The sequence below is a fragment of the Akebia trifoliata genome, chromosome 8 (genome assembly GCF_017979445.1).
Source record: "Akebia trifoliata isolate Shusen 1 chromosome 8, ASM1797944v1, whole genome shotgun sequence".
Taxonomy (NCBI): Eukaryota; Viridiplantae; Streptophyta; class Magnoliopsida; order Ranunculales; family Lardizabalaceae; genus Akebia; species Akebia trifoliata.
The window spans coordinates 567,883-590,618 of record NC_141382.1 but is presented as its reverse complement, the minus strand read 5'-3'; the positions used below and the strand labels follow the sequence as shown (position 1 = coordinate 590,618).

The window sequence follows — 22,736 nt, the reverse complement described above, 5'->3', positions numbered from 1 at the left end:
GATTGATCTATATTCCAGCCGTCTCCCTTTCTAAATTTTGTCTTCCATTAGTTGAAGTTGTGGGCCATTTTATTCAATATTATATGCACATAGTAGTATGAGCCCAATATTTGATCAAGATTACCAGAGATGTGTAGATCTATTAATGGATTGGTCAAACTCAAAATTTAATATATTCTGATCTAATAAAATAGGATTTGGATTAATCATGTCATGATTTGATTGGACCTTGATCCGATAAAACGCAAAATATTATGTTAATTATATTATAAATTTTATTTAAGTATGTGAAATTTATTTATATATATTTTGTATATAAAATCCGATTTGATCCAAGCTAGACCGGATCCAATTGTTATTAGATCAAAACTTAGATCCTAATATATTATATATGGGTCAAGATCAGGGAACAACTATTTTTTACAATGACAAGATGTCATTTATTTTATATGATCCAACGGCATCCAGTGGTGGTGTAAAAGAATTTGACAAAATGGATGGCATCCAAGTGGTGTTGTAACAAATAGTCTCCTGATTCTGGTCATATATATTCATTGCATTAATATTACATAGAGGCCGACTAGCCTTACTAAGTTAATAAGGATTTCATCCTCATTACAGGTCATTGGGCTCACCTTGTAGCATCCAAAAAACATGACCCGATGCTTTAGGGTTGTATTGGACAAAATTCTATGAGCTTTGAAAAAAATTCCAAAAAAAAAAAATATTTTCACCATTGAATTTCAATTTTAAGTTTGGGAGCTATGTGGAAGTTCGGTGGCCATCCATTTTCGAAACTAAGATCAAACTTAAAAGAAATTATTTTTAATTTTTTTTTTTCCTTTATTGCAGGGCATCCCCTACACCCTTTCCGATGCAATTAGTTCCTACAATCGCACGTCCAGAGCTACAATAAGGGTCGATCCAATGATTCCAACTCTTATAAGATTGGCCCATATCAACCCAATCTGATCTGAACAAGACCCATGGACAGCCCTAGAAATGAGGAACTAATGGGAGATCTAAAGAAAGATGAAATGAACATGTATATGATGAGAATGGGTGTATGCATGTATGCATGCATGTAGATGCAAATAGGAAGGAATTGGGGTCCCTAGCATATATATATATATATATATATATATATATATGATTAAAGGCGAATAAATAAAGATGGTTCCCCTTCCTATGCTTTTTAGACCATAAAAGTATTGCAGATAGAAAAGGACTGGACCCTCTCCCTTGTGCGTTGCCTACTGCAAGACAGCTTTTCTCAACTCCATCATTCAACCCAACCCAACCCAACCACCCTTGAACCCTCCCTTTTCCCTCTCTTACTAACCTAACCAATCCTACCAGCTTAGAAAAGCACCAACAGACACCTAGTGATCACCACAATCTTATCCATCAAACTTGTTTGGTAACATTTCGAAGTCCAATTGGAGGTGGTTCATCTTTAAAATTCAGACTTCAAAAATTTTATTTCCATTTGTTTTGCTTGAGATTTCAGATTTTAAAATCAAAATTCAAAAATTTTGGACCAGTGACACAAGACGCTAGAAGAAACTTCTAAAGTCTGATTTCTAATTTCCATACTTCAAACTTTACAAGTGTTACCAATTTTTTTTATTTTAAAGATAATAAGATAAAATGCCAAGTATGACTCCAAAATTATTAGAATGGGCACATTTTTAAAAATATTTATCAAAATGTATAGATACCCATTTTGGTATTTATACGTTATTACTAAAATCGGTACTCTTCTACTATTATTTTATCAAATTTACCTTTATACCTTGGGTATAAAGTTAAGTTAAATCATAGAAGTAACCCAACTTTAGTATCTTTTTGGTCAAAAAAAAAAATCAAATATTTTAGAAACATGTATGAACGGACAATTTTGTCAAAAGGATTCCTTCGTTCGCAAAATACCATTGTTCCTAGGGATTCCCTAATGACATTGATTTTACGAAACCTGTACTGATCTAAAGGAAATTTGTGTTTGAACAGCTGAGATGTAAACATTCTTTTAGGGATTATCAATTAAAATGGATCCCCAAAAAACCTATATTGATAGCTAGAAGAAATCTGTGTTTTTTCTCTCATCTCAATGGTACATTTGATGGCGAGCCTCAAAGTTTAAAAAAGACCTTCAACATTTATTAGAGAACTCTATACTCACTATGGACACCAATGTCCTCAAAACAAATTTACAATAAAAATAGGGCAAAATTTAAAAGAGAAACAAAAAAAAATTATACCCCATCATAAGATGGCATGTAAAAAAAAAAAGTCAATTTACCTAAAGAAAATCAAAGAAGGAAAAAAAAAATGAACAGAAAGAATGAATAAAGAGTGGTTTAATGAGCCATGGCAACAGGATGAGAGTATGTGATACTCCTTTGACTTGGCAAAGCAAGCATGGCAGTGTGATCCAAGAAATCCTTAAGTGCAACCACAGTTTGTAGAATTGTTCTAAGATCATCGGCACACGAGAACCCAGGACAACCCACCTGTCGAACCGCATAAATGTAGAAGGTGATGCAGCCTTTTCTGAACTTGAACCGAGCCATCTCACACCCGCTTAGACCTCGTAAAAGTTTTCGATTTACTTCACCAAGCGGAATCTCGGGAGGCCAAATGCGATCTATTGTGGACTTCATACTCTGGGATTCGAACACAAAGAGAAGTACTTTAGACTTCTTGGTGCCGAGGCCTAATGTGAGTGTGTGCCATGCATGGTGAGCCAAGATGGTGAAGTTGGTTGGCAAGAAGGCTGTGGTTGAAGGGAAGGGGAGATTGGTTTTGAGATTGTTATGGTGGTTAGAGGGTGAGAAAGCGAGAAGGCGTAAGAACTCGAGAGGTGCAGCTCGTCGAATGGTGAAGGATTTTACGATGAATTGGCCTCCGAAACGGAGTCCCTTGATGTCGGAACTTGGCTTGAAAGAAAGATCCGATGTACATTTGTTTGGCTGTTGATGCTTCTGTTTTTTGTTCTTGTTCTTCTTCTCTTTCTCTTCCATGGCTTATGAGAAATGACAACCACCCAAACTAAGGCTTTTGGTGCTATATTGTTTGATTTATCTCAACTTTGTATTTAAAGATTATAGTGTGATGGTGTCGGGAATTTGATGTTTTAATATCTGGGTTTAGTGTCTCTCTCATCGTTTGGTATAAGTGTACATTGTTTCTACTATTATTAAAGTAAGCTTAGAAACAAAGTAGGCTGGCATTATTGATTACTCACATTTTTTGATGAAACACCCTCATGATGTGATGTTGCCATTTCTTCTTTTCCTTTCTCGACCTCTTTTTCTTTTCCATTCATGTATGCATCCTAGCATGTTTATATGTATGTATGCATGCATCCATGCAATGAGGCATGATGAACTACTGCAGTGTAGCAATGAGGTTTGGTAGGACATCACGCCAAAAGAATCTTTGGTAACCAACCCATGACTTACATAAGATCAAACACAATAATAAAGCACTCATTCGTACACAAGTGGGGTTACGTTAATTTAGGTAAAGTTTAAGAGCAATTCTATCGCAAATAAGCATATCTGTGAGGCATCTCTGCTAAGCATTATATTGTGGAGAGTCCTTTTACCTATTCAAGAGGTCTTCACGCCAACCGTACTAACAAAAAATCAATCTCCACAAATTCAGCCACAATAATCTGTCTCACAACTACTACCATTTTTTTTTACTGCCAACGGATAGAGTGAGAAATTCACTCTTCATTTGCCTTTTGCACTCTCTCTCTCTCTCCAGAAAATTTCGAAAGAGAGAGCCATAGCCATAGTGCGTTAGAGCTCTTTTGGAAAGCTCTGACTCTATATAACAGCAGTTAGGAAAGAATACAGAACGAGAGTCTGAGTGTGCTAGAGTTGCTCTAACCCACTAATTTGAAATATTTAATCATCAAGTTCAATTCAATAAAATAAAATAAAAAAATACTGCAAGAATCTGCCCAAACTAAAGTAGGAATCGTTGTAGTAAAAGCGACAAGCATTGCAAAGCGTACAAAATAAATTTAAAAAATCACCAGAAACATTGAGCAAGAAATCCATAAAGAGGTAGGTTCCTCAGCCCGAGGAAGATTAGCTTTATCGACCAGGTTGGCCGCCCTTAGTTCCACCGGTCCCTCTTAAACAATCTGATGCATTGCAGCAATGCCAACCCCAAATCTTTGGGAAAGGCTTGGAAGATGAAGATAACATACCATTCCCTTTAAGTTTCTCATGTTTCCGTCCTTTCAAGGACTTCATCAAACCGTAAAAGATATCAATCTCCAGAACAATTTTCACCTTAGAATATAAGGTCTGGAACTGTGTCGCACTAGATTCAATCAAGTAACCATGATCAACTATGGTCACTCTATGATGAGTAAGATAACCAATAGTCAAGATCTTATCAAGGATGGCCGTCCAAATAAAAAAGGCCACGTTGGATGGATCTCTGAAACCCCAAATAATGAACATTGGGAGATTGCCTACTTGCATTATTAGTTTAGTTGATTTAATTATAATCTCATAGATATCTAATTAAACTAAGTCAATGTTCATTAGTAATGGTAGAGTACGTGATTAAATCGCCGAATGACATGGACAATCAATAACCTTTTGATTTGCAAGGATAAACATTAAACATGCCGATATTTAGTAAGCACAGCCCAAGCAGAGCAGGCTAGAAACACACATTAGAATGCAACTCCAAACCTCCACCATAGTAATTGCCATTGCAGCTTGGGCAATAAATAAAACATACATTGTTGAACATTTATATACATGAACCCCCACTATAGGTTCAAGATGGAGAAGATTCAGCTCCATCATGGAGGGCACAACAAACAGTCGCTTTGTGGTGCCCTTGGTACACTTTGATTGTTTCACCTGTCGCCGTTGTCCACAGTCTTGCCGTTGTATCAGATGAAGCTACCATAACAAATTGCACATTTTAATTTTTTTTATTTTTTTTAAGGAAAAAAATAATAATATAATAAGCTGCATGACCAATACCTGTGATTAAATAGGCACCATCTACAGAAAACACACAGTCCCATACCCATCGTTGATGACCTGAAGACATACATAATAAAATGAGATTCAACTTTTGGAAAGCTAGATAAAGGGTACAGAAAAAGCTTGATTACAAGGGATGTGAAACTGAGATTTACCGGTCAAGGTTCTCTCTAAGGTGAAACCATCAACATTCCATATCTTGACAGTAGTATCAGACGATGCTGTGGCCAGATATCTAGAGGAAATAATATCAGTGGGAATTGTAGTAAGATCTCACTCAGGAAAAAATACAGTGCAAGGTTCTAAAGTAAAAAGGTGAAACAGACACCCTCTTTGATGCAAAGGAAAGACATGAGAAAGTGCTTCAGAGGAATCAAACCTGTGAGGTTCACAGAACTCAGGTGATAACAGACACTTAAGGATGTACCCATTGTGTGCTTGTAGTTTATGAAGCGGCTCAAAGTTGGTCATAGTCTGCAGTAGATTTAAGTTTCGGGTAAAATGCAAAATGGTCAAGGAATTAAATAGTACAATATCAAGGTTAAACCAAAGTAGGTTTATTACAGCTTTTTATCATTATCATATAAATTTAAATAATAACAAATAAATAAAATAACTACACGACAAATGAAATACCTGGGTTCCACGCAGCAAGCGCCAGACATAACATGTTCCATGATTGTTTGCAGCAACAACTAAGCTCCCATCCCACATAACCGTCAGAGACCTTACGGCTGTATCCACCTCAGGCACCTGATTTTTGGATAAAAGATTGTACTGCATCTATATGTGTATCTTCCTTTTCAAATTCAAACAACAATACACCCCTATGCGGCTAGGCATGCAATGGCAAGCAGAAAGCCTAAACTTTGCTACCAATTTTCTTTTTCAAAAACCTCGTATTCTTTCAGAAAGTGAAGAAAACCTTACTGTATCACACAAAATTGACTTTCTCCTGGTAAAAATCCCACTTAAGATGATGAGAACTTAAAAAACCTTTATTCCCATAATATTTAGCAGATAAACTATCTAAGTTTTCCAAATTTTCATATACAATGTGTATATTTCCTAACTATTCTCTTAATATTTTTTTCTCAGTTTTCTCAAGTTGAGTTTTTTCTTTTCCAAATTTTCACACATGGTGTAAATTTTCCAAATATCTAAGAGAATAATTAGACTTTCATGGGAATTTACTGGCTAAAAAACTTTCTGTACAAACTTTGTGATAGTGAGCCTAGAACCGAATAACTGATTACAAACACCAAGTAAACCATATCAACACGTACCAACTCACAACTGCAAGAATTTGCTGTCAAATCCCACACTCGTATGTTTCCATTTTGGTCCCCAGATATTAGTTCCGTCTGCAGACCATAAATCAATTTCAGATTAACAACCAGTGGCACTGTGACATGCCATACAATCTTGTTCGGAGAAAAAGTAAAGCAAACCAAACAGGACGGTTATGAGAACCAATTTTCGGATTACTCAAGAAAGAAAGAAACTGAGACATAATGACCCCCAATGGATAAAAGCTGCAAAAATGAATATCAAGATAACGTCGTATTGTAAAGGTCTTTAACTTGGACAGTCAACATAGCTTGACTTCATAACCAAACCCCTCCTTAGAATAGGTCGACAATGTTTCTCAAAAATACTCAGCAGTCATATTTGATGTGGAACCTAAGCCTCATTCTGAAACCTAGACTTCTTCACATATTGCATCCCAAAGGCCAACCAAGCATGAAAACCATATCATTGCTTTCAAGTGGCATTACCCAAGTAGTACTAAATTCATGGGGACGCAAGTTATCATCTATATCCTAACCAAAGGAATTTGGAAACCTATCATGAATTATAATCAAACCAAAAAAAAAGCCTACTAATGTTCACGCATATTATGTCTGTAGTGGTGACAGAGAAGGATAAGACAGACCTGATTAGGATGTAGAACAACAGTGTTAACGGCTGCACGGCTTTCATATTCCCTTTGACAACCTGGAGCCCTGTAATTAATTTAAGATAAGAACAAAAAAAAATTCTTCAAGGCTTAGCAAAGGTTAAAAAAAATTCTTCAATAATCATTTGCAAAAATTATTTCCTTGCGAAGAAACTTTCATGACCCTTGACTTGATTGACTTCACAGCTTTAACTGGAAATGAATGTAGGAACAAGATCCATTCAGCTAACCGCACATAATTCAGACAAGGCTTAGCTACTTTACCTCAAATCCCAAATCTTTACAGTACCATCTTCAGAACCTGAATACATCCAATTTCCATCACATTGGAACCCCACTGCCATAACATTGCTAGTATGCGAATCGTAGCTCATCACCTTCCATTGAACAAAGAAAAAGATTTATAGGCCAATAAGAATGCGAAAGTATAACCTTTAAAGAAAAAAAAGTGGTGAGAAAACAAACCGGTTGAGGGCTGCTTGAGTTAACTTCGAATAATCGAATGTGAGGATTTCCAGCAGCGGCCAGGTACTGCTTGTCTGGGGTTATTTCTAGCCGGTTAACTTGCTGCATGTATCATGTTAACAAATCAATTTTCAAATATAGGGAGACATTAAATCATCAAAAGTAGACCTGTATTTCCTACATCCTAGAATCAAACTTTTAGATGAACATTTTTTTTTACATCAAACCCCATTTTAGATGAACATTCAAGACCTAAAAACGCTTCATTTCTCCAGTGAGATTCTTATTAAATTTCCAGGTTAATAGGAGAGTCGAAACTTCATGAAACCTTGTATCTATCTTTAGCACTAGGGAAACTTGTTGAATCAGAATGCAAGTAAATGTTTTTCGGCCTTCTCTAGGTGGCATCTTCCTCCCATACATAAATTTTTTTTTTGATAAGTGTCTTCCTCCCATACATAAATGGGAGAATTTATTGGGTTGGGTGTCCTTTGAGTTCGAGAAATTCCCTCATTACTTTCTTTCTACTTGTCTGAGACTCCCTTTCCTGTATGATGATTCCTCAACCAAATCCATTGCATGTCATCCAAAAGGATAGCAATCTAGAGACCCTAATTGAAGAGACTCCTATGGTGTAGTAGTTATAATCAGCGTAACACCCTGTGATGACAAAGAAAATTTCCCTGGCAAGACAAGAAACCCAGGTTTTGGAGCTTCAACGGGATGGGATTGTGGCTCAACCAGAACAGTAGATAATTCACAGAAATGTACCATGTGTCTTGAACCTGGATTATGTTGTAAGCAAGGTGATGCAGCTCACTTGAATATCATGCAATTTGGGAAATTTTCAGGAGGCCACATATATCATAAAAGCAAAGAGAAACTTGAAGGTGTGGACCTTCCTCCCTCCACTCAAAACTCATCAAAAGGCCATTGGAATACCATCTCCATCTACTTTGATGGGTTCTAGCTTTTGGAGGCAGCTCTAGACTCTGTTGCATTCCTTCTGTAACTATTTAGTACCATATATTACTCGCCCACACCCTCAAAGCCACACGCACACACGCACATACACACACACAAACTCACAAACCCCCACCCCCTCATGCACACTCGCGCGCACCCCCAAACCCACCCCCACCCCACACCAAACTCACGCACACGGATTCCTTACACATGCAATTGGATATTGATCGACTTAAAACATGGAAATTACAGATTAAAAAACATAATCTCAACTAATAAACAAATGATCTTACAGAATCCGGGTATTGAAGTGTTCGGTAGCAACGACCACTCTTCGCCTCCCAAAATCTGATAGTATGATCATAGCCCGCCGTCGCGAGCAGCACCGAAGGTTGACTCATTTTGAATTTGATATCCTCTTGTCCTGCTCCCACCTCCATTGATATAAGAATTTAATCAAACAATTACAAATAGAATTCATACAATAATCCACATAGAATCGAGAACTCATAATAAGAATTGTTACCTCTTACTTGTACCGATACTTATTCCATTACAATCAATCTACCTAGAATAGAAAAACCAAACATTTTGATGAAAATTCTCAATCGCAAGCACTAATTTACAGATTTGATTGAAGTTTTCTTGAATTAAATCCCAATAATAAGAGTAAGTTAAGTAGATGAAGATTAAGAACACTACCTTCTTGATCTTCTTCGTTTCCAGATTTCCATCTCATCTTTGTTTTTTAAGTTTTTGATAGTTAGGGTTTTAGAGAGCATTTACGATCCAGAGAGAACGAAACCACGTAACGAGTCGGCGGACTTTCACAGTTTCTCTCCATGGTTTTAAAACCCGGTTTCCTGTCTCGTCTCGGCACCCAACCCAGTGACTCGGATGAGCGGAACCCCTGTAAACGGTTATATATTTCGTATTTAAATAACATTTACTTTTATACTATAAATTGGATTTTAGATGCTCAATCTTGATGTCAATAATTAAATGTTTGTGCTTTACACATAAAAATTATATTTTATGATAGAGCATATAATCCAGTTTATAAAATAAAATGTACTAAATATTATTTAAATATAACTATAATAATTTTAAAAAAATAAATATATGTCTCTTACATAAAATGACATTTTATGATTGAGCTAATAGAAAAGGAAAATGAGGAAGCGGTATTGAAATTGACATCGATTTGCACATTGTTGAAGTGGATGTATGTACGAATCCATGTTTTTATGTCATTTTTCGTTAGTCTTCATGGAAAAATATGATCGAAGGTACATCATCAATTTGAAAACAAGGATGTCTTAAAAAAATAAAAAAATTGACTAGATTATTATAAGACCAATTAGTGCCTTCGATGCTCGACCATCAATACACATAAGCAAAGATAAGGATGTTAAAAACAATAAACAACGTAAGCATGACTAAAGAATAATCCTGAATCTCGCACAGGAAGGAAATTTATTCTCTCCTAGGGTATTTCTAAAACAAGGATAAATTCAAATTAGAAAAATCAAATTTGGGGAGATCTTGAAGAAAATCTATAAATAAAGTTTCAACCAAAGGCAAAAGTACGAAATCATTTTAAGTCTAAGTTGTTATTACGCTAAATTGAACTCTAACTTGAGAGTCAGAAGATTTTTGCAATGAAACTTGTGAAAACATCAATTGGAGATTATCTAAGAAGAAGGGCTGAAGAGATCTAATGAAAAATACACCCACAAACAATATGTTGGACTATCAAAAGAATGAGTTCAAATTAATCTCGACCTTATTGGATCTATAACGGGGTCCAATGCTTAATGTATCAAGACAGTTTATGATTGAATGGCAATATTTGGATCAAAATACAATTTGTTAGACGATTGGATTGGAAAAAATTCAATTTGGTAATAAAACATCATTTTTTGTAGCAATAATTTATATATTTTCTCTAGTATCATCAAATATAGTCTCTATCAAATTGAAACGTTTCCATCCAAAATTGATTTGTCAAATTATCAAATCGGTCCGATACCCAATATGAGCAATAATATTTCCTCAGGGCTACCCGCGAGGGTGTTCCCTCACTTACTTGATGTGTGTGATGTGCGGACATTGCACTTACCCGGGAGAGAGTCTCATATGCCTTGGCTCATCCAGTCCCCTAGTCAAATGTAAGTTCGGATTCCAAGCACCCCCGCTATATCTTTTTTTTTTTTAATCAAATCAGATTTCGGGACAAGAATCATCAACCTGGGCTTACTTGATAGTAACAAATCGCAATTCATATTTAATTTAAAACCATTGACAACTCTTATAGTTAGACTAAGAAAATACTTAAAAACAAAATATTTATTGAAAAATACTAATCTCTAAAAAATTGATGTTTTTCTTCTCATCCAACCATATGTTTGATGTAGATTGTTTGAAGTAGAAAAAAGTCCTCATCATAACCATCTAAATTCGGTTGTTATAAGAATCTTAGCCACGCAAATTTGTTGGCCTCATTATACCAGGTTCTTTAATTCTCTCTCTTAGTATGATGCACAGGATTAAACCAACGAACAATAGAAAGATCTCCACCATCCAAATCATGTACTCTATCGTGCTCCATATATTAAAAAAATCCTAACCAACCCAATTAGTTAAAACGTCTCGTTCAAGAAACCCTCTTTAGAAATCAACGGCAAAGAAAGAACCGGGAAGCATTGATCCAACGGTTGAAACATACGCGGGTTGCCCACAAGGGCAAAGTGCCGTTTGAGGTTTAAATGTCTGTTTTCAACGATAACGGCAAACGACACGATAAGTTAACGGCGAAAAACCATGACGTTAGTTGCTTTGCTTGTTTGATAACAAGTCCTGATAAAATGACTGGCATGCTCAATAGACTCACTGACGTGGACAAGTTTGAAAACCGTAGATCTTTATGCCTCCGGATAGACATCCCTCCGGATATACTTTTTTATGGGGAAATGCACTTGTGTATATCGAGGCGTACAGATCTACGGTTCCCGAACTTGTCAAGTCAGTGAGTCGATTGAGTATGCCACCTGGCGAGTCATTTTATCACGACTCTTGATAATATCATATTTATTCTCGCATCCTTCTCTCTCTTTCAACGGGCGAGGTTTTTTGAAAGAGAACTCTCACAGAGTTTTCTTGGCTTCGAGGGCTCGAATCTTTCATCTCTCTCGACGAGCTTTGGCTTCGATTCCCGCCATTTCGATTAAACGAGGGGTACTTGAGTTTCAGATTTCTAAATTTTTCGTTCATTTTCAATCTCAATGTTCGGTTGTTTTGGATCATTTCACCTCAATTTTCTTTAATCGAGTAGCTTTGATTCATCTGAGGTTGATCCTTTTTTTATCAGAAACCCTAGAATTCTGCGTGTTCTTTATGTTTCGCATTTTTTGGCTATGTTTGATCTGCTTACTGCTTTCCGATCTTTAGATCTGTGCTTTGTATCTTCTTGAAGTGTTGAGATATAGAAGTATGGTTTTTGGTGAATTACTATTGATCTGGGATTGTTGTGAGGAGTTCTGATTTAATGGTTTGATTCGACTGTTCTTGATGAGTTTTGAATCGATTTGTTTTTGTCTTTTAGATGATTGTAGGAGGAGATGCCTGAGGTGAAAATCGAGCAGTGTTGTATTGAGAACAAGCAATCGGATGCAACATCGAGTTCCTCTGTCTCTGAAGGAAGTTGTAGCCCCACTCTTCAGTCTCCTGGGATTGGCAATGGTGGTGCAACATCCCCATCTCATCGGTAGTGTTATAAATTCCCTTTTTACCGTTTTCAATCTTGAGTTCTTTAATTATAACTATACTATTAGGATTAGATACTTGAAGTTGCGTATAGGTTGATTGCAGTTGAACCTTCAACAAACTTGAATAGGTTTCAAGGCTTAGACCCATAGCTCAGTTGGTTGACATATTGCAACCTCAACTTTGAGGTCATGTGTTCAAGTCCACCTTACCCTTCTAAAATAAAATTTTGAGTTGGTTTTTGGAGCTCAAATAAGCTGAATCTGAATTTTTTTGGTTCAATCAACCATTATCATCATCAAAGCCTTATCTCAAATATTTGGGGTCGGCTGAATGAGACCCGTTCCTCCATTCAAATGTTCTTAAGGCCATGTATGTTATTGGTCTTCCTCTTACTTTTTCAGAACCTTCAACTTGCACATTCATTCTAACAGGATATCATTCTTCATTGCACATGACCAAACCATCTGAATTGACTTTCCCTTAGTTTAACATGTTCGTTTCAAACTTCCTTTTTAGTCTTTACACTCTTGAGACACTTAATATATGAATATGTGACTACCCAACATTCAAATCTATAAATCATAGCTGGTCTTATCATCTTCGAATGAAGTTTTTCTTGTAATTTGATCGTGATGCATCGGTCACATAACCCTATAGAAGCACCTCTCCATGTTAACCATTCAGATCTAATTCTATGGACACATCCTCCTCAATTTCTCCATCCTTATGGATACACGAATAACAGAACCAAGGTAGCTCAAATGGTTGGTTTGAGTTATTTCTTGCCATCAAAATTTTCTGGTCTTTCTTCTCTATTCATGCCATAACTAAAAAGTCACTCTCCCCATACTTTGTTTTGGTCCTACATTTTTTAAAGCTATTCGATTCCAAAGAAATTCTCCATAAAATCTTTTCGGTTGGTTCTCTCTATAGTCTCAAGAATGAACATTGCATAATGATTTGAAACTCAATTATGCTATCTAGAATTCACAGAAGCTCCATACTGATTTTTGGGCTTAATTCTGCTGACTTAAATTTGTTTGTAGGAGAACAACTGGTCCTATAAGGAGAGCAAAGGGTGGCTGGACTCCACAAGAGGTTGGCAGTTTTATCATGACCATATGTATAGAAATTTATTGCTTAATAGGCCTGCCAGAAGCTCTTAGCCTATAATTCATACATAAGGAAATTTTTTTAGGTATTGGGTTAGTGTTTAGCATATGAAGTTGGGATTTGAACCTAGGACATGGAAACAACACTTCACATGTCTTACCACTTAGCTAAGTTGGCACTTCAACATAAGGAAAGATTTGAAGTTCGGATTTAGCTCAAAAAACCCTTTCTTTTACTAGTAAACTAGTACTTGGATCAACACAAACTACAAGACCTCCCTTTATTTTTTTCATACAGGCGTAGCACAGATGTGCTTGCACTCATCCATGTTCGTTTACTATTCCTTCAATAGTCTGCCTGTGTTCTATTACTCTTTTTTGGTCTCAATGAAAAATCAGTTCATTGACCTCTAGACCATGGTACAGGATGAAACATTGAGAAATGCTGTTGAAACTTTTAAGGGAAAGTGTTGGAAGAAAATAGGTTCGTCTCTCTTATCTCCAGCACCTTTTATTTATATTTATTTTGGAAGAAACTAGGTTCGTCTCGTATCTTGCTTGTTTCTAGATCGCGTGCATAAGTTTATCTACATCCTTTGTTTTTTTTTTTTTTTTTCAAACTGTGATTTGATTTTTGGCTTTAAGATAATCCATTACTGAACTGTATTGTACTAGAACATGTTTTCTTTTTATAGTTCTCTCGCTTTCACATTTAGCTGACTGCACTGATCTCTTCATTCACCAACTTTAGTTCTTTTATTCAGACAAATTCCCATTAGTAGCTGGATCATTTGAACCGTAGGTGAAAACCAGAAGGGTACGCAGAGTTTTTTTGACTAGTTAAACAATTTCACAGTATATTTATCACAGCTTTATCATTTATAAGCTATGCTATTTTAGTGAGTACCTCAAGATACTATTATTTCTACTGTTTACCACATAAAAAGCTGGCTTTCAATTGTGTGCCACAGCTTTAGCCTGTGGTACACAACAAAGCCTTAGCTTTTGTACTTTTTGTAAATCTTCTTTGATTTGTTGAAATAATTCCTTCCACCGCTCTCTGTTACCCACCTATCTTTATTAATTAAAAGAAAAATATGTTAAGATGATTTTTGAAGTGTTAGCAACCTTGTTATAACAAGGTTACCCTTCTCACCTAATTGAAGATGGTGGTCTATTCAATTTGCTTGAGCACAACAATGTCTTGGACAAATTGAGGCAAGCATTGGTACTTTTTCATGTTGCTGGTGCAAGAAATAAATATCTTGCTCTAGTTCTTGTTATTTAAGATTTAAACAAGCCAAGACATCAACTTAGGAAGGTCATCTCCGAAGTATATGTGATGGAAGCTTTAATTTACAAATTACTAGAGGTTTCTGAACAAATGCAAAGTTCTCTTAAAGATTTGAGCTAGGTACTTAAGAGGGAAATATTGACCTAATAGATATATTTTCAATCTTTATATGGTGGCTTGGAAAAGTAGATACGTATCCCCTTAATAGGATTAGCTTGGTTAAAGCAACACCATTCATTTTGTCAGTTTCCATATGTTCATGTACTGCAGTAGTTATTGCCATAGTCACCAAGTTTGGGAATTAGTTGGCAAGGTGGAAATTGGGGAAAAAATTGGCAAAATTCAGAAAATTTGGGAAAATTTAACAAAAAATAAAAATAATTATAAAAATAAAAAATATTCTGTACATCAGACATTTATTCTGTTTTTTCATCATATCTTCAAGCAAAACAACATATTATTGAACATCTACTCATGAATACATGAGTATGATAACAATTTTATTTTTCGCTAGGCAAGCAAGGGGTTAGTGGTTAGTTGTTAGTAGAGGTGATTTGAACCTATGTCATGTGATCAACACTCCTCCAGCCTTTACCAACTTAACTAAGTTGGCACCTTTGAATATAATAACATGCTTCCACACAACTATATGCACTAGAAAGTGTCTAACCCCATTTATTCTAATTTTTTCAACGTATCTTTTGAGCAAAACAACATGTTATTGAATATTTACACATGAATATATGAGTGATAAAATGTTTCTACTCACTTACAAGTACTAAAAAGTGTAACCATCGACATAACATATTAGGCAACAATACATAACATGATCACATCAACATAAATGTCACCAAAGGTCCACATCATATTCAAGGTTTATATTGTTCAAAATATTAAAAAAAAAATTATAATCATGGATCCAGATTAGGATTTATTAACCAATCAAAACCATCAAATTCAATATTACCTCATTTGTGTTCTCATTCTTTGCGCTTCATCAGCAAGTGGTCACCATCATCTTAATCAAGGTCATCTTCCCTTTTCTGATGTATCATTTGTGAAATTTGGAATTATATTTTTCAATTAGTACATATGTGACATGACACAAAGCAATATGCATCTGCTATCTCATGACCATGAGTCTGTGATAACTGATTTTATTATTATAGAAATAGTATACTGTTTAATTAATGTTGGCTTTGTAGACAGTCTTATGATTGATTATTTGTTTATGCAGCTCAATTTTTTCCTGATAGATCCGAAGTACAATGTCTTCATCGATGGCAGAAAGTTCTTAATCCAGAGCTCGTCAAGGGACCATGGACTCAAGAGGTTTGTTGGCTACTTCAGTATTTGGCCACTAATAGTTCTTGCTGTTTTATTTTTTTAAATTTAAATTCATTAAAGAAAGGAAAAGAAAAGCACAATCAGAAGGAGATCGAGGAGACCTACGTCAGAGACATGAACAACTTTTTTTTTATTTATAAGTAGAGACATGAACAACTTATTAAGCAAGAATCCTTACAATCCTCTTTCTCCTTTCCATTAAAAACCCTTTATTGGGCTCCTTCCATAGGACCCGAAAAAATTTCTTGCAGAATTTTGATTCAAAGGTTCTCATTTGGTGTATAGGAAGATGATAGAATCATTGAGCTCGTATCAAAGTATGGGCCCACAAAATGGTCTATTATAGCAAAATCCTTGCCAGGTCGCATTGGAAAGCAATGTCGTGAAAGGTAATTTAGATGAGATGTTGTTATGCTTTATTCTAGACTGTATTTGCAAGGAAATGCTGTTTTATTTTATTAAACCTGTACATTTATTTGCTTTTTTTACATTATTGAATTTGATCCTGCTGCTGAAACTATTAAATGTTATACTGTGCACCTGAAGTTCTTTTTGTCCCTCAGTTTCTTTGGATTGTTTTATAGTTTTGTAGTTTTCATACTCCTAGCTTTGTACAGTACAGATGATCAATTCATGTCATTTTAATTCCATCATCCATTCTGACTATGATTTCTTTCAGAGACTCGTATTGCTGGTCCTTTCTTAAAACTAATGCTTTTTAATTATTTTCAGGTGGCACAATCATTTAAACCCAGTGATAAAAAAAGATGCCTGGACCTTGGAGGAGGAACTTGCGCTCATAAACGTCCAGAGGATTTACGGGAACAAATGGGCAGAAATAGCTAAGGTTTTACCTGGCAGGTATGAGTTTTGGTGTGATATAATGGATTTAAGGAAGAAAAAATAGGCACCCCTTGGACCATAAATATAGTCTACCTATGGAATAGATATTTTTTTATCATAGATGAGTCCTTCGCCTGGAAGATCTCCTGAACAAAAAATCAGTCAGTGAGATGATTTTAAGCATCTAATTCATCAACTTTTTTGGAACTCTGCACTATATTTTCCTAACCATATCAAATAATGGGATGGGTTGAATGATCATGATTATCAAACTGGATTGACTTCTGGCATAGGAGATCTCCAGTGGTTAGGAAAATATAGTGCAGAGTTCCAAAAAAGTTGATGAATTAGATGCTTAAAATCATCTCACTGACTGATTTTTTGTTCAGGAGATCTCCCAGGTGAAGGACTCATCTATGATAAAAAAGAGGAAAAAAAAAACAGACTAATGATAATAGGAGTATAGGATGTGCTGAAACGTACACAGTCTGTACGTGGCTGACATGGCAAGGGCACAAAACCGTAGATCTTTTTCCTTGTGTATCCCGAAAAAAAAGGTCTATGGTTCTGGGCCCTTGCCATGTCAGCCGTGTACGTTTCAACGTGTCCTTTTATCACGACTCAAAAAAAACAAAGGGTAAGTGCCCACTTCACTTCCTATTATTAGAGGAAAATTTTCAAAAGACAAATGTACCCCTCATAAGTGAGGCCTGGGGTACAACAACAACAACAAAGCCTTATCCCAAAGATTTGGGGTTGGCTAAACAAATCTTGTTCCTCAATTCCACTCTGTCCAAAGCCAAGCTTCTTTATTAAAAGTTCATATCTGGTTTCACTACCTCCAGCCACGTTCTTTTGGGTCTTCCTCTCACAAGAGTTCTGATCAGATCCCTGATAACTGACGGTAAATTTACAAAAAATAAAATAAAAAATTCAAACTTCGGTCCATACCCCTACTGCAAAACAAGGTACTCAACACCGTCAACTGGTGGATTCCATCTCTCCATTTGGACGTTAGTAGAATATTCTGGGTACTGTACATTACTTTTATGTAAAATGTATTTTACATAGTAAAAGTCAACAATTTTCTCATGATTCTTTTCAACTTGAGATTTCTTAGCCTTGGGGGTGATTGAAACCATACGTGGGATTTTGAAACCATTGTTTTTGTTACCTCTTACTGTCACGGTTGTGATACACCTCAATTTTTTCTATTGAGAGGCTCTAAATCATGGTAATAATTTTTATCCCATCATCATTGCAGAGTTATTTGCCTTAACATACAGCTACTTCCCCAGCCGGGATGGTTAAAGAGAGTCTCCTTAATAATGTGTAGTCGTTTCATTTTAATTTATTAAATGGATATTATCAATAAGCTGGGCTTTGATTAGGTTGGATATGATATCTTTAATGCTTTTGCTATTGAGTTTGGGTTGTCTTGATTTTAACCACCATGCTTTGTGTATTCAGGACTGATAACTCAATAAAGAATCACTGGAACAGTTCCTTGAAGAAAAAATTAGACTTCTATTTAGCTACGGGGAAACTTCCCCCAGTTTCAAAGAGTGGGCAAAATGGTTCCAAAGATATATCCAGACCTACAGATACTCAGAAAATTTCTGTTTGTACTAATAAAGGGTTGGACTCAACTACCCAAAATTCCTTGGGAATCGCAGATTTGTGTAAATTGGAAGAAAACTGCATGGATAGTTTGTATTCAACCCCTCCAAGCCTAGATACAAATGATTTGGTAGGTGTACCATTAACTGTTCCCAGTAACTCTGATGGCGTTGAATGCAAGCCACGGGCATCAAATTTAGATCTTAGTTGTACCAAATCTGATTCAACACCTAATTCAGTGAAGTGTAGAAGAAGCGAAGAAATTAATCAAGATGAAAAGGCTATAGGAACACCATTCCAGTTCAGAATTCCAGCATTTGGTTCATTGTATTACAAGATACCACAGTTAGAGAACTTTGGTAGTCCCTTACATTCAACCCTCAGAGACAGATATTGCTCTATGCAGCCGGAATTCAACTCAAATTTGATTATGTCACCTAGCAGTTTCTTCACTCCACCTTGTGTGAAAGGTACTGCCACTGGTTTGGGTTGGCAAAGCGCTGAATCGATATTAAAGAATGCTGCTAAGAGCTTTCCAAATACTCCTTCCATAATAAGAAAAAGAAAGAGAGAAGTTTATGCTCCACTGCCCTTGAATAGAATTGGTCAAACGGATGGGGTAGAAATCAAGGACAGTTTACATAACCCTGAAGAAAAAGTAAGGACAGGGACTCACCAAGATCAGTCGGGGTCTCTAAATGCAAGTTTGGAGGATTTTAATGCCTCTCCTCCATACCGGTTAAGGTCAAAGCGAACTTCTGTTTTCAAGTCCATGGTTAAGAAAATTGATATCAAATTGGATGAAGAAAAGTTCAACAGTTGCAACCAACCAATGAATTTTTCAATCAAAGGGAATTCTCATGTTACTGAGGATTGTTTACAAACGATAAAGTTGGGGGGCACTTAATACATAAAATGTGAGTATTTTCTGGAACTATTGACTTTGTAAATTGATGTGCTTTTTAAGTTCCCTTGGTATGCGATTTTTTTTTTCCTTTCTATTTATTACTATCCCACAATGTTTATTAGATTTTGAGTAGTTAAGCTATGTCCCACAGCTGGCCCTGACTTGGAACTCAGTCAAGATCCATGACCTGATTTGACATGCCTTGAATGTGTTGGTCTACTCTAACACAAACATCTTTGCAGAGCACCAATGGTGGAATAAATGGGATTTAATGGACTCGTGTTTGTTGTGCAGCAACATCAACCAGTGGAGCTATGAGCTCCAGCACTGTTCATAAGCTGCTTAGTATTCTAGCTACGTAACATAATACTGTTGTTTGTAGTTATTGTGCACATTGTTTCCAATTATTGTCTCATTAGAAGGAATGTGAAGGTTTTAAAAGAGTGGGAGCAAGTCCAAAACGAATATGGGTTGAGGTATAGTGAGGGTAGATATGAACACCCTAGAATTAATAGAAGACAAATTAACAAAAGACATGATCTTAGACAAAATTGAATAGAGGAACAAGATTCATTCATCCAACTGCAAAGATCCTGGATTTATGCAGTGAGAACAGATATGAATACACTAGAATTAATAGGCAGAATTCAGTGTAGCCTGTGTAGGAACAAGATTTGTTCAGACAACCCCAAGTTTGGGATAAGCTCTGATAACAACGATGATGATGTGTACATATTTACGATCAAAAATCAAAACAAAAAATAGAGTAAAGTTGGCCTTTTTAACTTTTGGGTTGTTCTATGTTGATTTTTTTTTTTTTTTTTTCATTTATTCTACTTCATATGTTTTAGCATTCAAGCATCCAAATGCGGTGTCAAAATCTTTCAGATTCTTTGCGCGTTAATAGTATTTTTGTCTGTTTAGTTTGAGCATTTATCTCCTAAACTTCTTTGGACATTTGTTGGAGATTATTGTAGTTTTTTCTCCCTTAAATAAACACAAACACCTCTTTTAACTTCTTTTTTTTCCAATCAACATTTCTCTCTCCTTGCAGTTGATTTAGTGAAAGGAAGTTGGAGTTGATCTAAGTTGGCTGCTGAAGTTGCACATAAACTTGTGCATTACCATCGTCATTAATGCATTATGTAGCTGATTGTTCTCTTTTCCTCGTGCCAAAATAATTGAATACAGGACTCATGCCGTGCAAAATTCAACATAACTGATTACATGCAAATAAGGAAGGTATGTCCCATGTTTCCCATGAAAACATTCAGATTGTTATCAACAGTAGTGTACTGAATGTTAATTTCAAACATTCATTTGATTTAAGTAACATTCTAAATCACAGATCAATCAGATCTTTGACAATCTTGCTTTCCCAATCATCTTTGAACGCCATTCTTGATCAACCCAACTATTGTCAATAACTTGGTATTTTCTTGACTCACCTTCTCTCTTCTTCCTTACTTACAAAAGGGCTTGTATTTTTGTCAGTGATAAATGATCCAATAATCTTTGTTTATATGATGGCGAAAGGGCCAAGAATTTGTTTTCCAAATATGTTTCTTAACCCATTAAGATAATTGTAAATAATAGAACTCTTTATTTCTTATATTAACTTGCATTGGAATTTAGAGAATCACCTTTAGAAACCCAGATTATGTGGGTCACAAAATGGAAAAGTTTATATTCTGAAAGCCCTTTTCAAGGAGAAAATGCTATTGTGGAACTGATTTTTGTTTCATTTCCTTTTTCTTTTCTTTTTTTTATTTATATCTTAGATGAACTCTAGTAATTAGACAGAGTTACATCCAATGGGATTTTTTTGTGCAAGAAGATTAAAGCAGTGATAAATTTGTTTTCCAGGAGTCTCCCTACTCCAATCCTTTAACACATTCAAACTTTCTGTTAAACCAAGTATCCTTACAGATGCTGTTAATGGGCTGTCAAAGGGTTGTATTTTTGCCTGGCTCGGCATCGACCGGTTGAGATTGAAGGGCCATTTATTTGCTTTAGGTTGTTGATGAAGTAATTGCTCATGTTCTCAAGAGCATGTTTCTTGATGTGTTACTTGCAGATGATGTAGTATCGATTGATATGAGTGAAGACTGAATTAATATAAACTATAATTATGAAGAGATATGTTAATAGTTCAAGGGATTTAAGATAAATAGCACTAAGACTGAGTAACTCCAATAGGTGATAAACTAATAAAAAGTTGATTAAGATGGTTTAGGCATATTCAACAAAGGCCATTACAACTCCAATTAGAAGAAATATTTAAGTTGAAGGTCTTAAAAGAGTAGGAGGAAGACACAAAATATTGTAAATTGTGAAGATAGTAAATATAAAAACAAAAGACCCGACTTTGGAGAGATTCAAATCGAGGAACAAGATTCTTCTAGTTGACACCAAATATTTGGTATAAGGTTTAGGTTTTGTTGTTGTCTTTGTCATCGTTGTCGTTGTTGAAGTATATGAGGGGCAATTTACATCATTTTATATTAGTTTCTCAAAGATGATGGTGGTGGAGAGAGTTGTACTTAGTTCAAAATAGAGGGTACCTCAAATATTCACCAAAACCTGGAGGGTTATGTCTAAATTGTCCAAAAAATTGTATATAAAGGCATTCGTGTAAAAAATTGATAAAAATGTATCCAAATTGCAGGACATTGCATCCAGACTCTAGAATCTAGAGAAGAAGAATCGCTATATATTCGATTTTATAGCCTTTAGATTTACTAATTATTTCTGTCCTTCAGATTAGAATATTTGTTTGATGTAATATCACTGGTAGGTTTCGTTACCAAATCAAACAAGGCAAGTGTAATGTCTTGGTCGAAAAAAGCAAAGACGTCTATTTAGAAAGACTTAATGAGATTGGCAGTTTGTGTGTTCTTCCACTATGTGGACTAACAGAAAAACTGTACTCGACTCTAATGTCTACTGAGTCAAGTCACTGACTCATGAGTCAACTTGGACAGGTCAAATAAAAATAAATTTTAAATATGGGAGTTCGATGGCAGTACATATATATATATGGGTCGCGTTATTACGACCCCCTTTGCGACACACCTTTTTGTCTTATATGGGCAAAAATGTTTGGAATGGGCTGATTTTTTGTGAGGATGATCTCTATGGTGAGGGGATCATCCTGGCAAAAAATCATCCCATTCCAAAACTTCTAACCCCATCAAAATTGATTTACAAAAATTGGACGGTCTATAATTTTTCAACAAAAATCGGACGGTCTAGAAGTTTTGGAATGGGATGATTTTTTGCCAGGATGATCCCCTCACCATAGAGATCATCCTCACAAAAAATCAGCCCATTCCAAACATTTTTGCCCATATAAGACAAAAAGGTGTGTCGCAAAGGGGGTCGTAATAACGTGACCCATATATATATATATGGGAGGGGTTCGACGGAC

At 35.7% G+C, this 22,736-nt stretch overlaps 3 protein-coding genes across 8 annotated transcripts; 1 reads left to right on the top strand and 2 right to left on the bottom strand.

The window, feature by feature from the left end:
* Positions 1 to 1,602: 1,602 nt before the first annotated feature.
* On the bottom strand, positions 1,603 to 3,189 carry LOC147395246 (uncharacterized). The gene has a single exon (XM_086450997.1). The coding sequence runs from the start codon at positions 3,021 to 3,023 to the stop codon at positions 2,361 to 2,363; it is 663 nt and encodes a 220-aa protein (XP_086307123.1). The 5' UTR covers positions 3,024 to 3,189; the 3' UTR covers positions 1,603 to 2,360.
* A 1,413-nt stretch (positions 3,190 to 4,602) lies between these two features.
* LOC147395245 (target of rapamycin complex subunit LST8) lies at positions 4,603 to 9,257 on the bottom strand. 2 transcript variants are annotated; one of them, XM_086450996.1, is made up of 12 exons: positions 9,118 to 9,257; positions 8,942 to 8,983; positions 8,709 to 8,849; positions 7,450 to 7,551; positions 7,249 to 7,361; positions 6,961 to 7,030; positions 6,311 to 6,388; positions 5,661 to 5,777; positions 5,404 to 5,498; positions 5,180 to 5,259; positions 5,022 to 5,081; positions 4,603 to 4,937 (listed from the first exon to the last, which is right to left on the bottom strand). In XM_086450996.1, the coding sequence occupies exons 3-12, from the start codon at positions 8,814 to 8,816 to the stop codon at positions 4,810 to 4,812; spliced, it is 951 nt and encodes a 316-aa protein (XP_086307122.1). In that variant the 5' UTR covers positions 8,817 to 8,849; positions 8,942 to 8,983; positions 9,118 to 9,257; the 3' UTR covers positions 4,603 to 4,809. The 2 variants fall into 2 exon arrangements, with proteins under 2 accessions (XP_086307122.1, XP_086307121.1); XM_086450995.1 differs by having other exon boundaries at positions 8,709 to 8,839.
* Positions 9,258 to 11,500: 2,243 nt separating this feature from the next.
* LOC147395244 (transcription factor MYB3R-3-like) lies at positions 11,501 to 21,677 on the top strand. 5 transcript variants are annotated; one of them, XR_015180603.1, is made up of 10 exons: positions 11,501 to 11,652; positions 12,020 to 12,181; positions 13,230 to 13,281; positions 13,722 to 13,779; positions 15,827 to 15,921; positions 16,222 to 16,325; positions 16,669 to 16,797; positions 18,250 to 19,316; positions 20,361 to 20,548; positions 21,173 to 21,677. XR_015180603.1 is itself a non-coding variant. In XM_086450752.1 (9 exons), the coding sequence occupies exons 2-8, from the start codon at positions 12,036 to 12,038 to the stop codon at positions 19,304 to 19,306; spliced, it is 1,641 nt and encodes a 546-aa protein (XP_086306878.1). In that variant the 5' UTR covers positions 11,501 to 11,652; positions 12,020 to 12,035; the 3' UTR covers positions 19,307 to 19,316; positions 20,361 to 20,962. The 5 variants fall into 5 exon arrangements, 2 of the variants coding, with proteins under 2 accessions (XP_086306878.1, XP_086306879.1); XR_015180602.1 differs by lacking the exon at positions 21,173 to 21,677 and adding an exon at positions 20,655 to 20,962; XR_015180604.1 differs by lacking the exon at positions 21,173 to 21,677 and adding an exon at positions 20,655 to 20,962 and having other exon boundaries at positions 11,551 to 11,765.
* The last annotated feature ends 1,059 nt before the right edge of the window (positions 21,678 to 22,736 follow it).

Coding starts and splice junctions, on each gene's coding strand:
- LOC147395246 (XM_086450997.1), bottom strand. CDS start 3,023: ATGGAAGAGAAAGAGAAGAAGAACAAGAACAAAAAACAGAAGCATCAA.
- LOC147395245 (XM_086450996.1), bottom strand. CDS start 8,816: ATGAGTCAACCTTCGGTGCTGCTCGCGACGGCGGGCTATGATCATACT. Junction 7,031..7,248: donor GTAAAGATTTGGGATTTGAG/GTAAAGTAGCTA, acceptor AATTAATTACAG/GGCTCCAGGTTGTCAAAGGG. Junction 5,260..5,403: donor GAGTTCTGTGAACCTCACAG/GTTTGATTCCTC, acceptor TATTTCCTCTAG/ATATCTGGCCACAGCATCGT.
- LOC147395244 (XM_086450752.1), top strand. CDS start 12,036: ATGCCTGAGGTGAAAATCGAGCAGTGTTGTATTGAGAACAAGCAATCG. Junction 13,282..13,721: donor GTGGCTGGACTCCACAAGAG/GTTGGCAGTTTT, acceptor ACCATGGTACAG/GATGAAACATTGAGAAATGC. Junction 13,780..15,826: donor AAAGTGTTGGAAGAAAATAG/GTTCGTCTCTCT, acceptor TTGTTTATGCAG/CTCAATTTTTTCCTGATAGA.